This window comes from Delphinapterus leucas, chromosome X, assembly GCF_059928025.1.
Source record: "Delphinapterus leucas isolate spDelLeu-1000000601 "Yukka" chromosome X, BTC_Dleu_Yukka2, whole genome shotgun sequence".
In the NCBI taxonomy this organism is placed as follows: domain Eukaryota; kingdom Metazoa; phylum Chordata; class Mammalia; order Artiodactyla; family Monodontidae; genus Delphinapterus; species Delphinapterus leucas.
The window spans coordinates 30,763,217-30,783,967 of record NC_143150.1 but is presented as its reverse complement, the minus strand read 5'-3'; the positions used below and the strand labels follow the sequence as shown (position 1 = coordinate 30,783,967).

At 37.9% G+C, this 20,751-nt stretch overlaps 1 protein-coding gene across 6 annotated transcripts in view; it reads left to right on the top strand.

Annotated features, from left to right (window-relative positions):
* The window catches only part of DOCK11 (dedicator of cytokinesis 11), a 195,015-nt gene extending 174,548 nt beyond the window's left edge, over window positions 1-20,467 (top strand). For 5 of the 6 annotated variants that reach the window (XM_089904143.1, XM_089904146.1, XM_089904144.1 and 2 more), the window contains 8 exons: window positions 1,091-1,213; window positions 4,556-4,669; window positions 5,197-5,343; window positions 12,780-12,990; window positions 13,361-13,551; window positions 13,989-14,089; window positions 15,354-15,492; window positions 19,996-20,467. In XM_089904143.1, the coding sequence (XP_089760269.1) occupies window positions 1,091-1,213; window positions 4,556-4,669; window positions 5,197-5,343; window positions 12,780-12,990; window positions 13,361-13,551; window positions 13,989-14,089; window positions 15,354-15,492; window positions 19,996-20,118 (1,149 nt within the window). In that variant the 3' untranslated portion in view covers window positions 20,119-20,467. The remainder of the gene's footprint in view (window positions 1-1,090; window positions 1,214-4,555; window positions 4,670-5,196; window positions 5,344-12,779; window positions 12,991-13,360; window positions 13,552-13,988; window positions 14,090-15,353; window positions 15,493-19,995) is intronic. The other variant, XM_089904147.1, reaches the window with a different exon arrangement.
* Window positions 20,468-20,751: the final 284 nt, after the last annotated feature.

Genomic DNA, 20,751 nt, shown 5'->3' with positions numbered 1-20,751 from the left:
TACTCCAGTCTCTGCCTCTGTAGTCACGTGGTGTTCTCCCTGCATATCTCTGTCATATTGGAGTAAGGGCTCACCCTACTCCAGTATGACTTCACCTCCACTAATCATATCTGCAATGACCCTATTTCCAAATAAGGTCACATTCTGAGGTACTGGGAGTTAGGGCTTCAACTTATCCTTTTGAGGGGCACAGTTCAACCCGTAACAAAGGGTAAAGTCAAAACTGCCCTTAGTTTTCTAGCTAAGAGTTTATAGGGTGTGACCCCTGGCTAGGTAGGAAACACAAGTGAAAGAGCTAGTTTAGGAAGCAGAGGAATTCAAAATTGTCTAGAGGACATACAGGAAGAGCCGTTTTAGCAGTCAGTTTTATAGGCCTGAAGTTCGTCTCTTTAAGATAGAAACGAACTGTTAAGACTTACGGATAGCATGAGTAATTGGCTTCATCTTTTTATTGTTGAGAACATGACATGATGGTTGTTTTATAGCGGCTGTTATTATAGCAAGGTCAGAGATCTCTATCTTGAGGTGGTATTATACTGTCATTCCCACTCATTTTAGAACCAACAGTGAGGAAGGAAGCACTGTTGACCAAAATCACATCATTTTAATAAACACCTTTGTCACTGATGCAACAGCTTGAAAATTGCCAAATTATCTTAAGACTCTATTAATTGTGTTTAAATATAATTTCAATATATAGGAAAAATAATGGACATTTATAGACTTAGTGGACATTTATAGACTGTGAGACATTTAAACATCCTCAGTTTGGAACAATGTATCCCCTTTTAAAAATACTTCTTCTCAGTGTGTTACCATTTGTAAGTACAGTTAACATCTTCATTATGTGATAAAGTAAATAGTAGTTTACTATTGTCAGTATTAATTTCATACTTCTAAGAATGGTTTCAATTTCAAATACTTCAAGTATGTGATTTAGAAAAATATAGTCACACAACTATACTCCTTCTGTGCATTTCATTAAATTTAGTACATTCTGTTCTCTACTAACTTGAAATGGTCCAAAATATATTTGCCCAGAGCTCTAAAACTATCTCAAATTCCTGATTGCATTTTTCTCTCAATGCAGGAAGTTTTGCTGGAGTTGCTAGAACAATGTGTGGATGGCTTATGGAAAGCAGAACGTTATGAAGTAATTTCTGAAATTTCCAAGTTGATCATTCCAATTTATGAGAAACGTCGAGAATTCGAGGTAGGTAATTTAAACATTTGCATCATTGGCCTATATGTTTTATTTTGGTCTTAAGTTACTATCCTTAAAAAATGCTAGGAGGCCCTAAAATTACAATCCTACCTCCTGTTCACATAAATTTTCCAAATGAAATTAAGGACCAGACATTTGATATAAATTGAAATTTACATTATACCAGTGGTTCGCAAAACATTTTTATCTAGCAGTCTCTCCTCCTCCACTCGTGGCAGAAAACAATCAATGTCGTCTTCACTAAACCTTCACTAAAAAAAGCTGTTGGATTTCCATGTAGCCCAGGAAGAGTGATAGGCATGATTCTATTCTTTGCAATTTGACGGTGAGACTAAAGGTGCTGGCAGAGGACAGTCGGGGAGATAATAGTAATAACCCCACTGTGAGGAGTTTTTCCAATTTAGTCTGCCAGATAAAGCTGTTGATAAAGGGTAGTTAATAAAGAATAGTAGTATAATGAGCAGCTGTTGCCACCAGCACTGAACAGGAATTTTTTTTTTTTTTTTTTGCGGTACGCGGGCCTCTCACTGTTGTGGCCTCTCCCGTTGCGGAGCACAGGCTCCAGACGTGCAGGCTCAGCGGCCATGACTCACGGGCCCAGCCGCTCCGCGGCATGCGGGATCTTCCCGGACCGGGGCACGAACCCGCGTCCTCTGCATCGGCAGGCGGACTCTCAACCACTGCGCCACCAGGGAAGCCCAGAAATTTTTTATATTCAAGTCTCTAAGTCCATATCATAATTTTATACCCTTACTGTGCTGGGAAGGGATGATTTAGGATTCAAGCCATTTTTTTTTAAAGCAAAGCAGTTTATCCTTAAATATAGCAAGTAGTCTTTCATTGTTGAAGAAGTTTCCAAGAGTGAAAACATACATTTAATATCATCTGTGTAGTGTTCTAATCTCTGTTCCAAACTGGCTCCGATCAAACTCACCTTTTCTTCCTAGGTTCTGGGTCTTTCTCTCTTTGCCGTGCCTTTGGTGTGTATGGGGCATGCCTGAAAAATCATAGCGGAGTTCAAGTGATTATATTAAAAAGCAAGAGTTAAATAATTAAATCTAAGTCATACAGATGACAAAGAATAGCCTATGAGACAAGACAAGAATTGGCACTGAGCTTTCTTTCAAAGCATTACATCCTAAGAACGTTTGTAAACGTTTCAAATTACCCACTCTCTTACTCTTAGGTTGAAGATCGGGTTATTAGAAACCCAGGGAACATTTTGCTACTCAATTGACTAATAGGGAAAAAAGAAAAATAGAGCTTCCCTACACATTAAAGGAAGCAACATGTTCTATAGGGGAACTACTCCTATTCCCTTGTAGGGGTGCAAGGGTCTGTATAGATCCCTTAGTGTTCTGCATGAGATGAAGTAATTTTTCAGTGTATCTTTATGGGATGGGCTGAAAAGTGTCAGAGGTGGCAGCCATAAAGGTAAGGAAAACTTCCCTCAAATTGAGCTCAACTGCAGAAAATAATATAGGAAGAATGTTAGACAAAGAATGTCTGCTTCTGTGCTCCCCTTTTTTTACTGAAGTGAAATTCACTAACATACAATTGACCATATTCTAGTGTGCAATTCAGTGGCATTTAGTGCGTTCTTAACGTTACGCTCTCACCACCTCTCTAGTTTCAAAACATTTTTATCACCGCAGAAAAAGACTCCATATCCTTTAGTAATCACTCTCCACCCTATGCCCCACCCTCTGGAAACCACTAACCTGCCTTCTGTCTATGGATTTGCCTATTCTGGATGCGTCATAAAAAAAAATTAATACAACATGTGACCTTTTGTTTCTGGCTTCTTTCACTTAGCATAATATTTAGAGATTCATCCAGGTTGTAGCATGTATCAGAACTTCATTCCTTTTTATGGCTGAATGATATTTCATGGTATGGATATACCACAATTTGTTTATCCATTTGGGTTGTTTCCACATTTTGGCTATTGTGAATAGTGCTGTTGTAAACAGTTATGTATAAGTTTCTGTATGGGTATGTTTTCTTTTTTTTATATCTAAATTTATTTTATTTATTTATTTTTTGGCTGCGTTGGGTCTTTGTTGCTGCACGCGGGCTTTCTCTAGTTGCGGCAAGCGGGGGCTACTCTTTGTTGCGGTGCGCGGGCTGCTCACTGCGGTGGCTTCTCTTGTTGTGGAACATGGGCTCCGTGCCTGCGGGCTTCAGTAGTTGTGGCTCGCGGGCTCTAGAGCACAGGCTCAGTAGTTGTGGCGCAGGGGCTTAGTTGCTCCGCGGCATGTGGGATCTTCCCGGACCAGGGCACGAACCTGTGTCCTCTGCATTGGCAGGTGGATTCTTAACCACTACGCCACCAGGGAAGCCCTGGGTGTGTTTTCATTTATCTTGGATATATACCTAAGAGGGGAATTGCCGGGTCATAGGGTAACTCCATTTATAACTTTTGAGTAACCACCAGATTGTTTTCCCTTTTACACTCCCACCAGCAGGGTACACATTCCACATCCTGATCAACACTTATTTTTGGTTTCTTATTACAGCCATCCTAGTGGCTGTGAAGTGGGGTCACATTGTGGTTTTGATTTGTATTTCCTAATGACCAGTGATTTTGAACATCTTTTCATGGCCTTGTTGGCCGTTTATATATATTCTTTGGAGAAATGTCTATTCAAGTCCTTTGCTCACTTTTAAATTAGGTTTTTGTCTTTTTGTTGTTGAATTGTGGGAGTTCTTTATATTTTCTGGATATGAAAACTTATCTGTGGTTTACAAATATTTTCTCCTGTTCTGTAGGTTGTCTTTCCACATTCTTGATAATGTTCTTAGCACAGCGTGCTCCCTTTTTCTGGATGTGTAGAAGAATATATTCTTTGAAAACGTCTGTGAACTTGTATAAAAGGAGTCCACACTCAGGCTTATACTATTATTTTTCTGTCTGCATTTTATTTTCTTCTCCAAAATTGTTCGCATGGATTGTTTATTCTCATCTCTCCACCTAAGAGCTCAAGCAAAGCATTTTGCTTATCTTTCAGTTAAAATAATTCAGACATAAGAAAAAAGTAGTCAGTAACACAGTATTTTTAAATTATACACTACCATTGAGATATGAATGAAATGAAACATGATATTTAGAAATACAGTGTTATTTGACCATTTTAAGCTCTACCCTATGACCTAAAGTTGTTAAGGAGTTTTGTCTAATAATGACCATGGGGGAGGGGAGTGTGAATGACCCCACCAAAACCGTTTTGCAAAGGAATTAGTGTTGCTTTTTTTTTTCCTGTGCATTTATCTTAGACATTTACTAACTAACCAAAAGACAAAGCTGTTTCGTTTATTCTCATTTTTCAGAAACTTACTCAAGTTTATAGAACTCTTCATGGAGCTTACACAAAAATTTTGGAGGTTATGCACACAAAGAAAAGACTTTTAGGCACTTTCTTCAGAGTTGCCTTTTATGGCCAAGTAAGTATACTTTAGTTCATAAAGTTGTTTTCCTTTTTAAACATTCACCTTTGAGTGATTACTGTAGCAGCAGTTATTGGCTCTAGGATTCTGTCTAGATAGAGCACCTGTCACAACAGCAGGAAGCCTCGTTTGTAAGTGTAAAGTTCACTTTGGTTCCCATATCTAAATCCACTAGGTCAGAGAACAACATATAAAATTTGAATGTTTCCTCCAGTTTCATTTTTTGTTAAGTTTCTTAAATGTATATTTAATATCTAGCACTGAAAGATTTGCAATAAAAATCAGGTAAGTATGCAGGCGATGAAAAAATCGAGTGTGGAAATCTTCAGGCCAATAATATGCTCACATGACTGTGAGTTTGAAAATTCTCATTTATTTCAGTTAAAATATATGCATGTGACTTTTAGTACTATTATTTAAAATCTATTTCAAATACATTATTGCTAATTATTTAGTAGATTTTCTCTAAGTGCTTTGTTTGCTCATATTATTTATAAATTGTCATATGTTTAACTTTATAATAGTCTTTTTTTGAAGAAGAGGATGGGAAGGAGTACATCTATAAAGAGCCAAAGCTCACCGGCCTCTCGGAGATTTCCCTGAGACTTGTTAAACTTTATGGTGAAAAATTTGGTACAGAGAATGTCAAAATAATTCAGGATTCAGACAAGGTAACATATTTATTGGTTCCAGGTGTGGTACGTTGCTTCTGACTTTTTCCTTTTTTAGCTAGTGGAGGAGAGGCATGGGAAATAGAGCCTTTCCAGATCGTGAAAGAAAGGACAGGGGCTTTGGAATCAGAAAGAAGGATTCAAATCTCCATTCTCTGCCACTTGCTAGCTGTGTGACCATGGGGAAGTTACTTAACCTCTCTGTGCCTCATTGTTCCATTAGTAAAATGAAGTTAATAATAGTGCCTTCCTCATGGAGTTGTTGTACGGATTAAATGAGTTAATATATGGAAAGTGATTAGAGTTCCTGGTATGTAAAAAAGCATTCACTAATAATAATAGAAGCTGGCACGCTCAATAAAGGTTAGCTATTATTGTGAATGCTGTTGGGCATCATGATTGTCAATTTCATACTTCATGATTAAAATCATCTTAGGACACACATTTTACTCTAAGATATCCTTAGTTCACTAGTTACATTCGCAGTGATGTAGGTTTAGGAGAGATGCCTTGGGCCTTGATCTAAAGATTATCCATCCCACTAGCCCTGCCAAGGCAAGGATGAGAAAGGTTCCAGCAAGAGAGGCTCTTTCCTAGAAATGCATAGCTCCCTATAGACAGAATCGCGGGAAGCCACAATAGGAATGCCTGACTGTCCTTAGTTACAGTGGGTATGTACAGGATGAGAGCTGACTTTTCAGGTAGGAAGGACCTATACAGTGCAGGATCTGTAGACCCCAGAAATATTTACTGCGTGACCATGACGTGCATGGTGCTATGCAAAGCACTCAATAGCTAACAGGCAGCATTGCCGGAGTGAAAAGCCCGTGGCGCTAGTAAAGACACTTCATTTTCTACTATGAAAATGATCTCTTCACTTTGTAAACTTACCTATATCTCATGGAGATGATTTTATCTTACACGTATGCCTTCGACATTTAAAAATAGACGTGCTGATAGGTTCAAAATTCATGAATATTTGGCAGAACCTCTCTACTTCTGATCCGTTTCACTATTTTGTGTTGTTTTATTGAATTAAGGCAACAGAAAATTTTATCTCCTTATAGCCAGAAAGTTTTAGGCTTGCTGCCATACTACTGATACTATAAATGGAAAGTTAATAGAAAGCCAGGCTTGCAGAATAACATGCGGTTTCCTACTTTCTTCTGCCTCCGAAAACCTGGCCAACAAGCACTAATGACAAACCACCATCAGGCAGCTGGACTCCTGACATTTTTATGCACAATATTTTAGTCATTCTTCATAGGCAACAGATATAATAAGCAGTTGCTACTTTTAAAATCCTTATTTCTTTCTTAATGTGTGAAATTGAAAATTAAAAACACTCTCTTACTTGCCAAAGAACAAAATTTGCTTAAGGGCACAAACAATGTGAAAAACAGTTGGGCAGTATTTTCGAGTATTTTAAATGTATCTTTCCTTGGACCCAATAATTTCACATTTAACATTTTATCTTGTAGATAGATATACACACATAAAGATGTATGTTTAAAGGTGTTTATTGCTGCAGAGTTTATATAACCAAAACCTGGAAACAATCTAATATCCACATGGTTAAGGAAGTGGTACTACCCCCGTATAATGAGTATTGGTATTACCTATCAAGATATATTATTGAGAGAAAAAAGGTGAGGCACAGAACATTATGGATAGGATGTTTACATTTGTGAAAATTGATATTCACATATGCGCACTTGTTTATGCTTAGGAAATTTCTGGAATGATACATACAAAATTGTTAGCCATGGTTATCCCTGAGGAGAGAGACTAGAGTCTTATGTGGGAAGAAAGACTTTTTTTTTACTTTTCATATATACCCTCATGTACTGTTTGAATGTTTACCATATACATAGTTTATTTTATAAGGTCAAAATCAGTCTTGACCTCTTTTTAAATTTTCCTTCTATGTCTTGTCTTAGCCAGATACTTAACCTCACCTGAGTTTCTCTGGAGAAATCTAGCTTTTTAATGGGAAAGAAAAGAAAGGATTTCTAGATTTAGGCTTTTAGATTTTCATGTAATAACAAGTAGAATGGGTTTGGAGAAGTTTTAAAAGTTGCTAAGAAACTTTCCCTTGTCTAGGGTCCTGTATATGTGGAGGGGAAAAAAAAGGATGTAGGGACTGTTTCTTGGGAGGTTTTTGTTGTTTTTTTGGTTTGTTTCCATTTTTCCTAAGCTAAACACAAAAAGGCCTGACTATGATAAATTGCAAGGGTATTGACAGTGCCACCAACACCCAAGGCACAAGTCAAATTTAGTTGGGAGAACACTGAAAGAAGAGGGCCCTGGGAATCATCTGGAGTTAATGGAGACACTGCAGCATAGCTTCTTAACATGGAATTTAGACTCTTTATGAAATGGTTTGTAACTATTATAATTTTATATCTCTGAAATAGAACCATTCTCCTTTCCTGTGGTCCCCTTCCTCCATAGAAAATAGGCTTAGTGCGATCAAGAGTACCCACTCTTAACAGTGTCAAATACTGCTTGTGGATGTACGAATTGTCATCTTTTCTGTAGGGTAGTTGGGTAGTATGTATCAAAATTCCCAAAACCATGTAAATCTTTTAACTAAGCAACTTCTCGTCTAAAAATGTTTCCTAAGGAATAAATCAGAAGAAAATATACACAGTTTTAAATACAGGGATGTTCATTGGAGCATTATTTATAATAGCAAAATGTTGGAAAACAACCTGAGTCTGTTAATGAGGGACTGATCTAATAAATCATGTTTATCCGTATCCATCCATTAAAAGTCATGTCAATGACTATAATATAGAACTGTGATAACTATCTTTTTTATTGTGGTAGAATACACATAACATTTACATGTTAACCATTTTTAAGTGTACAGTTCAGTGGTGCTTCCAACACCATGTTGGGTAGAAGTGGTGAAATGGGCATCCTTGCCTTGTTCCTCATCTTAGAGGAAAAGCTTTCAGCTTTTCACCATTGAATGTGATGTTTGCTATAGGTTTTTCACAGTGGCCCTTGATCAGATTGTAGACATTTCCTTCTATTCCTACTTTATTGAGTGTTTTTATTATGAAAGGGTGTTGAATTTTGTCAAATGCTTTTTCTGCGTCGATTGAGATGATCATGTGGGTTTTTTTCCCCCTTCATTCTGTTAATGCAGTGTATCAATATTACATTGATCAATTTTCATATGTTGAACCATCCTTGCATTCCAGGAATAAATCCCACTTGGTCATCGTGTACAATCCTTTTAATATGCTGCTAAATTCAGTTTGCTAGTATTCTTTTGAGAGCTTTTGCATCAGTGCTCATAAGGGATATCGGTCTGTAGTCTTCTTGTGCTGTCTTTGTCTGGCTTTGGTAATCGGAGTATTGCTGACCTCGTAGAATAAGTTAGGGAGTGTTTCTTTCTCTTCACTGTTTTGGAAAATTCTCCTTTAAATATTTGAGAGACTTCACCAGTGAAGATACCAAGTCCAGAGCTTCTCTCTGTCAGGAGATTTTTTTATTACTGATTGAGTTTCCTTACTAAAGATCTGTTCAGATTTCCCTATTTCTTCATGGTTTAGTCTCGGTAGGCTTTGTGTTTCTAGGAATTTGTTCATTTCACATTTCATCTAGGTTTTCTAATTTGTTGGCATATACTCGCTCATAGTACTCTCTTATAATCCTTTTTATTTCTGTAGGATTGGTAGTAATGTCCTCATTTTCATTTCTGATTTTAGTAATTTGAGTGTTCTCTCTTTTTTTCTGTTCTATTTAGTTAAAGGGTTGTCAATCTTGTTGATCTTTTCAAAGAGCCAACTTTTGGTTTCATCGATTTTCTGTGTGATTTTTCTATTCTCTATTTCATTTATCTGTGCTCTAGTCTTTATTATTTCCTTCCTTCTGCTAGCTTTGAGTTTAGTTGTTCTTCTCTTTCTAGTTCCTTAAGTTGTAAAATTAGGTTGTTGATTTGAGACCTTTCCTGTTTTTTAATGTTAAATGTTAGAGCTATAAATTCCCCCTCCCACCCCGTAGCACTGCTTTTGCTGTGTCCCATAAGTTTTGGTATGTTGTGATTTCATTTTCATTAATACCTAAGTATTTTCTAATTTCCCTCGTGATTTCTTCTTTGATCCATTGATTTCTTCAAAGAATATGTTGTTTAATTTCCACCAATTTGTGAAGTTTCCAATTTTACTTCTGTTGCTGAGTTCTAACTTCATCCCATTGTGTTCAGAGAAGATACTTTGTATGATATCTGTCTTTATAAACCTATCGAGACTTATTTGTGGCTTAACATATAGTCTATCCTGGAAAGTGTCCCATGTGCACTTGAGAAGAATGTGTATTCTGTTGTTGGGTAGAGTTTTCTATATATGTCTGTTAGGTCTAGGTAGATCACTGTGTTATTCAAGTCATCTATTTCCTTACTTACCTTCTGCATGGGTGTTCTATCCAGTATTAAGAGTGAGCTATTAAAGTCTCCAGCTATCATTGTAGAACTATTTATTATTTCTCCCTTCAGTGCTATCGATTTTTGCGTCATATATTTTGATGATCTGTTATTAGGTGTGTTGATGTTTATAATTGTTTTATCTTCTTGCTGTACTGAACCTTTTATCAATGTATAACGTCCTCCTTTGTCTCTTGTAACCTTTTAAAATTTAAAGTCTATTTTTTCCAATATTAGTATCTTTACCCCTGCTCTCTTTTGATTACTATTTGGATGGGATATCTTTTTCCATTCTTTCACATTCAGCCTTTGTGCGTCTTTGGAGCTAAAGTGAGTCTCTTATAGACAGCATATCGTTGGATCATGTTTGGTTTTTTTTATTCCATTCTCCCAATGTCTGTCTTTTGTTTACAGAAGTTAACCCATTTATATTTAAATTAATTACTAATTATTAAGGAGGGACTTTACTGCTGTCATTCTGCTATGTTTTCTATGTGTCTCATAGCTTCTTTGTCTCTCATTTCCTGCATTACTATCTTCTTTTGTGTTCAGTTGATTTTTTTGGCAGTGGTTTTTGTTTTAGTTTTTAAATCACATCCTCTCTCTCTCTTTAAATTTTATTTATTTTTGGCTGCGTTGGGTCTTCATTGCTGTACACGGGCTTTTCTCTAGTTGCGGTGCGCGGGCTTTTCCTTGCAGTGGCTTCTCTTGTTGCGGAGCATGGGCTCTAGGCACACGGGCTTCAGTAGTTGCAGCACACGGGCTCAGTATTTGTGGCATGTGGGCTGTAGGGCACACAGGCTTCAGTAGTTGTGGCACGCGGGCCGTAGAGTGCAGGCTCAGTAGTTGTGGTGCACAGGCTTAGTTGCTCCACAGCATGTGGGATCTTCTCGGACCAGGGCTCGAACCCGTGTCCCCTGCATTGGCAGGTGGATTCTTAACCACCGCGCAACCAGGGAAGTCGTCCCTCTCCCTCACTTTTAAGGACAGTTTTGCCAGATATAGGATTCTTGGTTGATAGATTTTTTTTTTCCTTTGGCACTTCGAATATATCAGTCCACTGCCTTCTGGCCTCCGAAGTTTCTGATGAGAAATCTGATAATCTTATTGAGGATCCCTTGTGTGTGACAAGTCGTTCATCTCTTGCTTCTTTCAAAATTCTCTTTGTCTTTGGCTTTTGACATTCTGATTTTAATATGTCTCAGTGTGGGTCTCTTTGAGTTACCCTTCTTGGAGTTTGTTGAGCTTCCTGTCTTTCATCAGATTTGGGAAGTTTTCACCCATTATTTCTTCAGATATTCTCTCTGTCCTTTTCTCTGCCTTTTCTCCTTCAAGGACTCCCGCAATGGGTATGTTCGTCTGCTGGATGATGTTCCACGGGTTCCTTAAGGCTCTGTCGCTCTTCTTCAGTTTTTTTTTTCCTTTGTGTTACTCTGATTGATAATTTCCATTGTCCTATCTTCAAGTTTACCGACTATTACTTCTGCCTGCTGAAATTTGCCTTTGAATCCCTCTGGTGAATTTTCATTTCAGTTATGTTTTTCAGCTCTGAAAAAAAATTTTGGTTTCTTTTTAGATTTTCTACCTCTTTATTGATATTGACATTTTGTTCGTACATCATTTTCTTGACTTTTTCCATAACTTCCTTTAGTTCTTTTAGCATGAAGACTGTTGTTTTAAAGTCTTTTTCTAGGAGATCTGCTGCCAGGTCTTTTTCAGGGACAGTTTCTATTGGTTTATTTTTCTCGTTTGAATGGGCCATACTTTCCTGTTTCTTTGTGTGCCTTGTGATTCTTTTTTTGTTGAAAACTGGACATTTGAATTTAATAACATGATCACTCTGGAAATCAGATTCTCTCTCTGTCCCAGAGTTTGCTGGTTTTTGGTTTTGTTTTTAATTGTTGTAAGCTGTCTCTGTGCCAGGGATAAGCCTGAGGTGTAAACCTGGGGACTTATCAGGTCTTTCCTTAGCCTGTGCCTTCCCCTGAGCATGTGCAGTGACTTTCTAGTTTCCTTCACATATGCAGTTGCTTTTGAATGCCCTAGTGTCCAGTGTCTGGCTCCCAAGAGGGGAAAGGGAGGAAAATGAAGGGAGGAGGGGGAGAAAAGGTACCGGTCCTTTAAATACCCTGGAAGTCACTTCAGCCAGAGGGGGAGGGCCTTGCAACAATGGGAAGAGGTGCTACAGTAATGGCCTGCAGCCTCTTTGACTGCCCCCCTGTGATCAGAAGCAGCAATCAGCAGTCAGCAGTCGTAGCACAGATCCCCAATATTTGGAAGAAGACAGGGTCCTTCTTGTTCATCCTGACTCCCGCAAGCTGTTCCAAGAACATGTGCACCGCCGCCTGCCATGGTACTTGAGGGGTGAGGTGCAGATAGCGGCCATTGTGCCAAGAGCTAAAATAGACCAAACTCAAAATTAAGGTAATTTCCTGTCCAGGTCCTCCCCTGGAAGTTGCAAGTCTTCAATAGACTCCAGAGTTCCAAAATACTTACATCAGATAGATTCTGCCAGTGTAACTGTTGTCCCTGTAGGAAGATAGATTTCTGGTGCTCTGCCATCTTCTCCGAATCCTCTCTATAGTATATATTTTGTAGAGGTGGAATTCAGATGTGCAGTTAAGCCACTTTAATATATTTTTAGGAAATCAGATTATAAAACAATGTTCAGCATGATCTCAGGTTCGTAAATACATGTGCATAGAAAAGAGATTGGAAGGAAATATATGAAAATGTGAATAATGGTCATTGCTGAGTGGTAGCATTACAGTTTCTGTCTTCTGCCTACGTTTCTGTAATCTCCAAATAGGTTTCTGTAACTTCTTAATAATCAGAAGGAAACGATCCTTGAAAAAAGAGCGAAGACCTCTTCCAGGTGTGTATTCAACTCACAGTGTATTCAGCGACAGTGGTCCTCAGTTGATTTCAGAGGAGTTAGTAGCTTACCTGTACCCCCTTTTCCTATATATTGAATAAAAAACAAAACTTTCTTACCTTACAGGTAAATGTCAAAGAGCTTGATCCCAAATATGCTCATATCCAAGTCACTTATGTGAAGCCCTACTTTGATGACAAAGAACTCACAGAAAGAAAAACTGAGTTTGAAAGAAACCATAATATCAGCAGATTTGTTTTTGAGGCTCCTTATACATTATCAGGCAAAAAGCAAGGCTGTATAGAAGAACAGTGCAAACGCCGTACGATCTTGACTAGTAAGTGGGACTTGGCATAACTTCTTTGTTTGACATGGTCGTTTTTTGATGCACACAAGCAGCAGCTGGTCAGCAGGAAAATGTAACTGAAATTTTAATCATTCATTGTTCTGCTGTTCAGTCACTAGCTTGCACAAACATGGCTACGTTATAAACCATTGGTTTCCCGTATGTAATTCATGATTGCTCTGAGTTGTCTCATAAAGAGAATTTCTCCCTCAATCCTGCAGTAATAAGGCGCCTATCTGGTCCCTAAGGTATTTTCCAGACAAAGCATGGGGAGAATTAAGCACAATCGATTTTTTTCTTTAATTTGCCTGTTTGATTTACTATCTTAAAAACTCATTTGTTCAACCTTAACATTTAATAGCTTCAAACTCGTTTCCATATGTGAAGAAGAGGATCCCTATAAACTATGAACAGCAGATTAATTTAAAGCCAATTGATGTTGCTACTGATGAAATAAAAGATAAAACTGCAGAGCTGCAGAAGCTTTGCTCTTCTGCTGACGTGGACATGATTCAGCTCCAACTTAAATTGCAGGGCTGTGTTTCAGTGCAGGTATGTTGCTTGCTAAACATGTATTAAATGTTTCTTGACGTTCCTCTTTCATAAGGGCAAAGAGCAAGCATTAATTGTAATTGTCTGTTATACCCTGACTGAGTGCAAAAACCTGTACATTTTTGATTACGTTAATAAAGAAATTATGTTCAGTTTCCATAAATTTTGTGTTATGTCAGAGGACTTGAACATAAATCCCTCTGACTATAGCCAAGCCCTGTATTTACATATCGGAAATCATTAACTAACCTATTAGAATATTACCTTTACAGATGATTTGCTTTAATCTTTTTCAAATAAATTTATAGTAAGAATAGTAAATATGTTTCTCAGGTGTGGATTTTTAACATACTGGTTTTCTTTAAAAAGAGAATTGTAAAAATTACGTTTTGTTTGTATTCTAACAACCCTCTCATTTTTCTCCTTTTGTAATTTAGGTAAATGCAGGTCCGTTAGCATATGCAAGGGCTTTCTTAAATGACAGTCAAGCTAGCAAGTATCCACCTAAGAAAGTAAATGAGTTGAAAGACATGTTTAGGTAAGTGCTTTGTAGTTTTCAGATTATTCCTCTATTCTTTTACTCCATTTTCTTCTTAAAAGAAACCAAAATATTCACCAAATAATGTCCCTCCAAAAAAGGACATTCTCTGTTCTCTTTCACAACATTTAAGTGACCTTCTAATGGTACCTTAAGTAGTAAGGAAATGTGTGATTTCTTTCTTGCCGCAGAACTTTAACAATGTCCTAGTGACCCAAGACATTAAATATGACAACTTACTGTATTGCTTTGGATATTGTGACACAAACACAAGCCTACATTCATTATGTGATGTCCTCCTTTGCCCGACTGACCTTATGTTACAGCTTTTCAGACCATTTAGGGTAGGAAGGGCTGGATAAGCTTGCTTCTATCCACGTCCTTAGTTCCACTTGGATTCTTCCAGTCTAGGGCATGTGATGTCTCGTCTGGACTGAGCATCCCTCTAAGCTAGGGCATGTCTGAATGCTCTTGCATTGGAAAAAAAAATCTGTTTCATCTATAAAAAGAGTTTACACTCAGAATAAGAGAGACAGCTGAGTAAAATAGGCTAAGGAGAAAGATGATAGCTTATCCGCTCATTTGCTTCAGACTTATAACAGTCACTTGTCCTGTCTCTGTGTTATCAGCTGTTTCAGGTTACAGAGTAACCAGTAGTCATTCATTCAATAATTATTAATGCCTGGCACGTATGAAAAGATTCTACTAGTTGCTATGACAGGGATACAAAACAAGTGGGCAGTGAGGTACTTTGTCCCCTGAGACCTACCGTTTAATTATGGACATTAAACATAAACACATGAAGTGATGGAAAAATGCTTTTATGATAACTCATCAACTCTCTGTCCCAACTCTGACCAGCCCAGGGCAGATACTTCATGCCTATAGCACCCAGCACTGTACTGGGTGCATAGTTAGTACCAAAAAAAAATATTTTTGAATGGATGACATTATCTACAGATGTAAACTAATGTTAGCACAACTTGAGCTGATATCATATCAAGTAAATGACTGAGCAAGTAGGCTTCCTAGAGGGTATATGTTTTGAGCTGGATTTTGAAGGAGGTAAGAAAGCAGAAGAGAAAGATGGAAAAGAAAGAAAAAGATATTTCAGACTTAGGAGATGGCATTAGCAAAAGCACAGTGAAAATACAGGATTCTAATCTTCCTTGTAGGCAAGCCGTGGTTAAAGTAAATATTAAATTGTCGGTGAGACTTTCCAGGAATAAACAAGAAAAACTCTATCTTTGATCTTCATCCACAGGAAGTTCATCCAAGCATGCAGCATTGCGCTGGAACTAAACGAGCGGCTAATTAAAGAGGATCAGATTGAGTACCATGAAGGGCTGAAGTCAAATTTCAGAGACATGGTAAAAGAATTGTCTGACATTATTCACGAGCAGGCAAGTATTAGGGTGGTTGAAAACGAGAACGTGATCCGGGGTCCGTAAAGAGTTACTTAACAAATCTATTAGTTTGAAAGGTGTTACCTTGAAATTAGTATGTTATTTTAGAATTTGCTCATATCTTCTTTAATCATTTAAATGATGTAATACAAATGAAATTGGAAGCAATTACTGACAGTTGCTTTAGCAGGTGCTTCAGATAATAAATCATTTGGTTCTTTGCGCCACAGAGCCATTAGAAGCGAGTAGCTGAGCGAGTCTGAGTTGATCTACTATGAACATGGATAAGAATCTCTCAAGAAGGGTCCTAGAGAAGTGAAATGATTGGCTCAGTAGCCAAATCCCTAAATGAATATTCCTGTCTTAGCTGTAAGAAACTAGATACAGGTGGCCCTCCCTGTCTGCAGGTTACACATTCACGGATTCAACCAACTGCAGATCGAAAATATTTGAAAAAAAAATTCCAGGAAGTTCCAAAAAGCAGAACTTGAATTTGCTGCACATAGGCAACTATTTACGTAGCATTTACGTTGTATTAGGTATTATAAACAATCTAAAGATGATTTAAGGTATCGGGGAGGGTGTGCATAGGTTATATGCAAATACTATGCCGTTTTATGTAAGGGGCTTGAGCATCCTCAGATTTTAATATCTGTGCAGGGGGCAGTGGTCCTGGCACTAATCCTCCAAGGGTACCAAGGGACAACTATACCATCATTTAGGTGAGATCCTGAGTGAGTTCCAAAATTCGGGAATCGTCTTAATACCCATACAGCCAGTTCTGTTTTCATAAAACCTAGCATTTTAATGTATGACTGAGCGTTAATGACAGTTACAGCTAACTTAGTAGGACACAATCTGAAAAATACAGAGGCAAGGATCTGCTCACCACTTACAGCCAAATTATGTCATGATTAAGTGGTTATGACTTTCATATCCCCACTTACCTAAAACCAGAGTACTCCTGAATTGTCCTGGTAAATGTCATTCCTATATTAGGGTCCTGAAATCTGTGTTTACAACCACTCTAGACATGGACCGTCACTCAAGCATTTTAATATCTTCAACACAGTTGTAAAAGTCACAGCATGATGGTCTGGTCCCTCAGTGCGTGAGCCTGTTAAGCTTATCATAAAGTCTCCGTAATTTCCTTACTAAGGAAAACAGCCAATAAGATAAGTATTTGCTTCAGAAACTCTTCAAACTCTCAATTTTTTTAAGAAACTAAGGCTCCTTAAAAGAAACAAGGATAACTACAACCCTTTAGAGAACCCATTCTTGACACTGGTCCCAGAAAGGAGAACCTCATCTGTCCTGGTATCTGCATTTCATTGATTGCTTGGCACTCCCCTGTGTGAGACCATCACTCAAAGGGTGTACTTACAAATAGACTTACAAATAGTGGTTAGTTCCCAAAGAACTGCAGTGTAATGATGGGTGAAAGAAGAGATGTTTCGAGGAAAACAAAAGCTAGTTGACTCCAGGCTCTACCTCTCTGAATTTAGCATGTACGCTTTCTCTTAGAAAGGACTAGGGGAAATTTAGTTACCATTAGCCCAAGGTTGCACCGAGTGACCAGGAGTCTAATTTTCTAACCATGGTCATCTTCTCAGTATGGGGAAGCCAGTCGGCCAGACGTTCTTCGTCCCATCTGTTCAATGAGACGAGTCACCCCAGTCTCCTCCTACTCTCCCGTTCTCATGGCTGGGAATTTTGTTGGCCTGAGGAGTCTGGAATCAGTGACCTGTTTCTTCTTTTCGCCATGTTTACTTCTGTTAGCCCGCTTAGGAGTGAGTGCAAACTGTTCCAAGGCATACCTTTGCTGCTCAGTCTTCAGAGGCCCATCTTGGCCTCCTTCCCAAAGCAGCCAGGTGATCAGGGCTAGGAAGGTAGGGAATCATTCCACTTCCTTTATTGTCTGCATCTCAAGCTCAGCCCCTGAGTACAGTGGGTACTTCGCCATCACTGTTCTGGGGTACACTTGAATCAAATAAGACCACATAATTTATTCCTAGAATCTGTCCAGTTGATGGCGTTTTGTTCTCCATAGTCCATAGGAAAAAACAGCAAAAACTCCTCCTTCACAAAAGATATAAAACACTTACATCATTTTAAGCCAATGTGTATTATATTACAGTTATGTAATTTGCATGCAACCGTATGACCTAGCATTGAGCTCTAATTTATTCAACTTGAAAGCAAATCGTTCAATTCACTGCTATTACTGTGATCAAGATATTTAGAGTAGTAGTTTTATAAAGTTATTTTTTCCCGTGTTTAAAAAAAAAAAGTTCAACTGAGTAAATTTTAAAGATCTTGGCTTTATTCGGTGATTCATGAGTCGGGCAGCATCCCGTCCAGCAGACAGAAAGGAGCTCCGAAGAGTTTGACAAAATGGAAGACTTTTACAGGTAGAACGAGGCAGGACAAGGAAGTTACTCTAGAAAAGAGCTGATTCTTTCAGGCAAGGTCGCCTTCCTACGGGGCACAGCAAGGGTCTGTCAGGTGGAGTACCTCACCAGTGCCGACCAGGTAATTCCAGACTGAAAGTAATACACATACTTTCTTGACTGCTTAAGATTACCTGCCTAGAAAAGGCTGAAACTGCAATTAGCTTAGGTATTAAGTCTCAGGTGACGTGGGCTTAGCGCAAGTGACTCCATTTTGGGCCTCTCATCTTTTTTAACACCGTCAAGTGTGGATTTTACAAATCTGCTGTCTTATTTCCCACCTGTCTCTCTCATTTAATTTCCATGAACCATGGCTATCTTGTTTAGTTCTAGGGACCAGTATTTTAGACCTTTGATATTATATATTGATAGCTAACCAAGAAAAATCGTAGCTTCTATTGGTTTATATTTACGCACGCTGTACTGTCATAACGCCTCATATTCAGGTGTGCCTTACTTTGGGCAAATGTTGACTTTATAGTGAATTTTTTTTTGTAAGTCAATATTTCCTATTAGATTCTCATATAAAAGAGAGCCTTTTTTTAGTCATACACTTTGAGACATGTTATTTCCCAAAGGAAAACATAATAATACAAAATAAGATAAAATATAGCTGTGCATTGCAGTGTGAATTATCTATGAGCTCCATAAATGATTACTTGACAAAAAAGATACGGCCTGGATATCCTTGGCCCTTTTCAATGTAATCTGTTGCACTATACTAAAACATAGAGTCCTTTTAAAAACTTCTTCAAGCTTTTGACTTTTTAAAAGGGATGTATATCACCTTGAAACTATTAATTGCAGGTCTTAATTAGATGGAGTTGGTGGTGGCCATTGTAGTGTCTGTTTGGTCTGTTTTGTTCTTGATGAATGCTCTATTTTCTCGTCACATCTGACAGTTGTGGATAATCAATCATCTCTTAAACCTCTCCTGTGCTTTCAGATTAGTGTCATGAGTTACGATGCTTATAAGAGGAAATTTCTCTATTACGGACTTTATATAAGACATGATTTGTAGCAACACAAATGATGTGACGCATTACTGCCACCGTAAACTAATTTGCAGGCTTAATACTGAAGTTTCAGAGCTAACTTGAGAACCCAGTATTGAAAGCTTGCGACCTAAATTGGGACAGCATAGTAAAGAGGTTGGATGTGATGTGTACGCTATTCTTTTCTTCTATCTAATCCACGCATGAGATCTCTGTTGCTTTTGAGCACACAACATAGTTAATTTGGGGGACTTGCCTGGCGGTCCAGGGGTTAAGACTTCACCTTCCAACGCAGGGGGTGCGGGTTTGATCCCTGGTCGGGGAGCTAAGATCCCACGTGCCTCGCGGCCAAGAAAACAAAACATAAAACAGAAACAACACTGTAACAAATTCAATGAAGACTTTAAAAATGGTCCACATCAAAAAAAAATCTTTAAAAAAAGTGGATAATTTTTAAAACATCTATACTAATATGTATGTTTATATGTTTATGGGATATAAAATTTATACTTATGAAGTTTATTTCCAAGAAAAGTCTTCTGTATTAATTAGCTTATATAATTATAGTATGTATTTAGAAGTGTTCACTTATTTTCTCTTCGCTTAATATTATTTCCCAAGTCTCCAGGGAAGGAGCATGGGTATCTGCGTGTTTGAAAAGTCCCACAGTGATCCTGAGAACCACTCTTAGAAGATGATCTATAAACTTGTGTCCAAGAGTCCACTGTTTAGGGCTCTTGTTATGACCATCGGTTAAAAAAATTGTTTTAAAGATTGTATTACCTCTCGCTTTCTGTTGAATTTTGCATTTTACAGCCTTCTGTGTTTCTTAATGAGTAACCAGATCTTTTCTGCTTTTTTGATATGCTGCCTTTGTAATACAGCTTTGAAGACTTGAGTCGGTAATGTTTTTCTTTGCTCTTTCTGCTTTATGTCATTTTAAATAGCTAAGTGTCAGTGATAAATTGAAACATGCCTGCGATTTCATATACACATACTTCTTGGGCAGCGGCTACTTTACTTCATGATAAACATGCAGATTTCTTTCGTTTCAGATCTTACAAGAAGACACAATGCATTCTCCCTGGATGAGCAACACATTACATGTATTTTGTGCGATTAGTGGCACGTCGAGTGACAGAGGTTATGGTTCCCCAAGATACGCTGCTGAGATATGAGGGCATGCAGATGTAAAGTGATAACAAGAATGAACCTTCTCAGGAATATTTTGAGCTGTGCAAATGTTAAAATTTAAAGATTTGATATACGTGGAGTGTTTTCTTCCTGACACCAAAATTTTCATGCTTTCAAACAGGGTGCTTACATATTTGTAAATATTTAAGCAACTTGAAAGTGCCTGGAAAATTGCACCACTGTGCTTGGTTTGTACTTTTTTAGGTAAATCTATATACTGAGAAGTAGAGCTCAAAAACGTTAATTCGATTTGCTCAGCTGTTGCTTAAAATAATAATGGTACTGTGTAAAATTGTATAATGGAACACAATAAAAGGTAAAACTTATTTGTAATTAGAAGTGAAGGAAATAATACTTTGAACTTAGCATTTTTCTTGACAGGAAGCCAAATTTATTATCATACTAATCCTTGGAGAAAAAAAATTGATAAAATTTCCATAAAACATGGATACTTCCAACTGGGGAGATGATTTGAAATCTTGCCTACCAGTGGTCAGGACTGGGCTAAGGGAAGCAAAAGCATTATTTAAAAAGGAAAATTTCACAAAGAAAGGATATATATAGAAATAGCAGGGTTACCGATCCTTCAGGTTTTGATCCAGTGATGCTAGGTACTC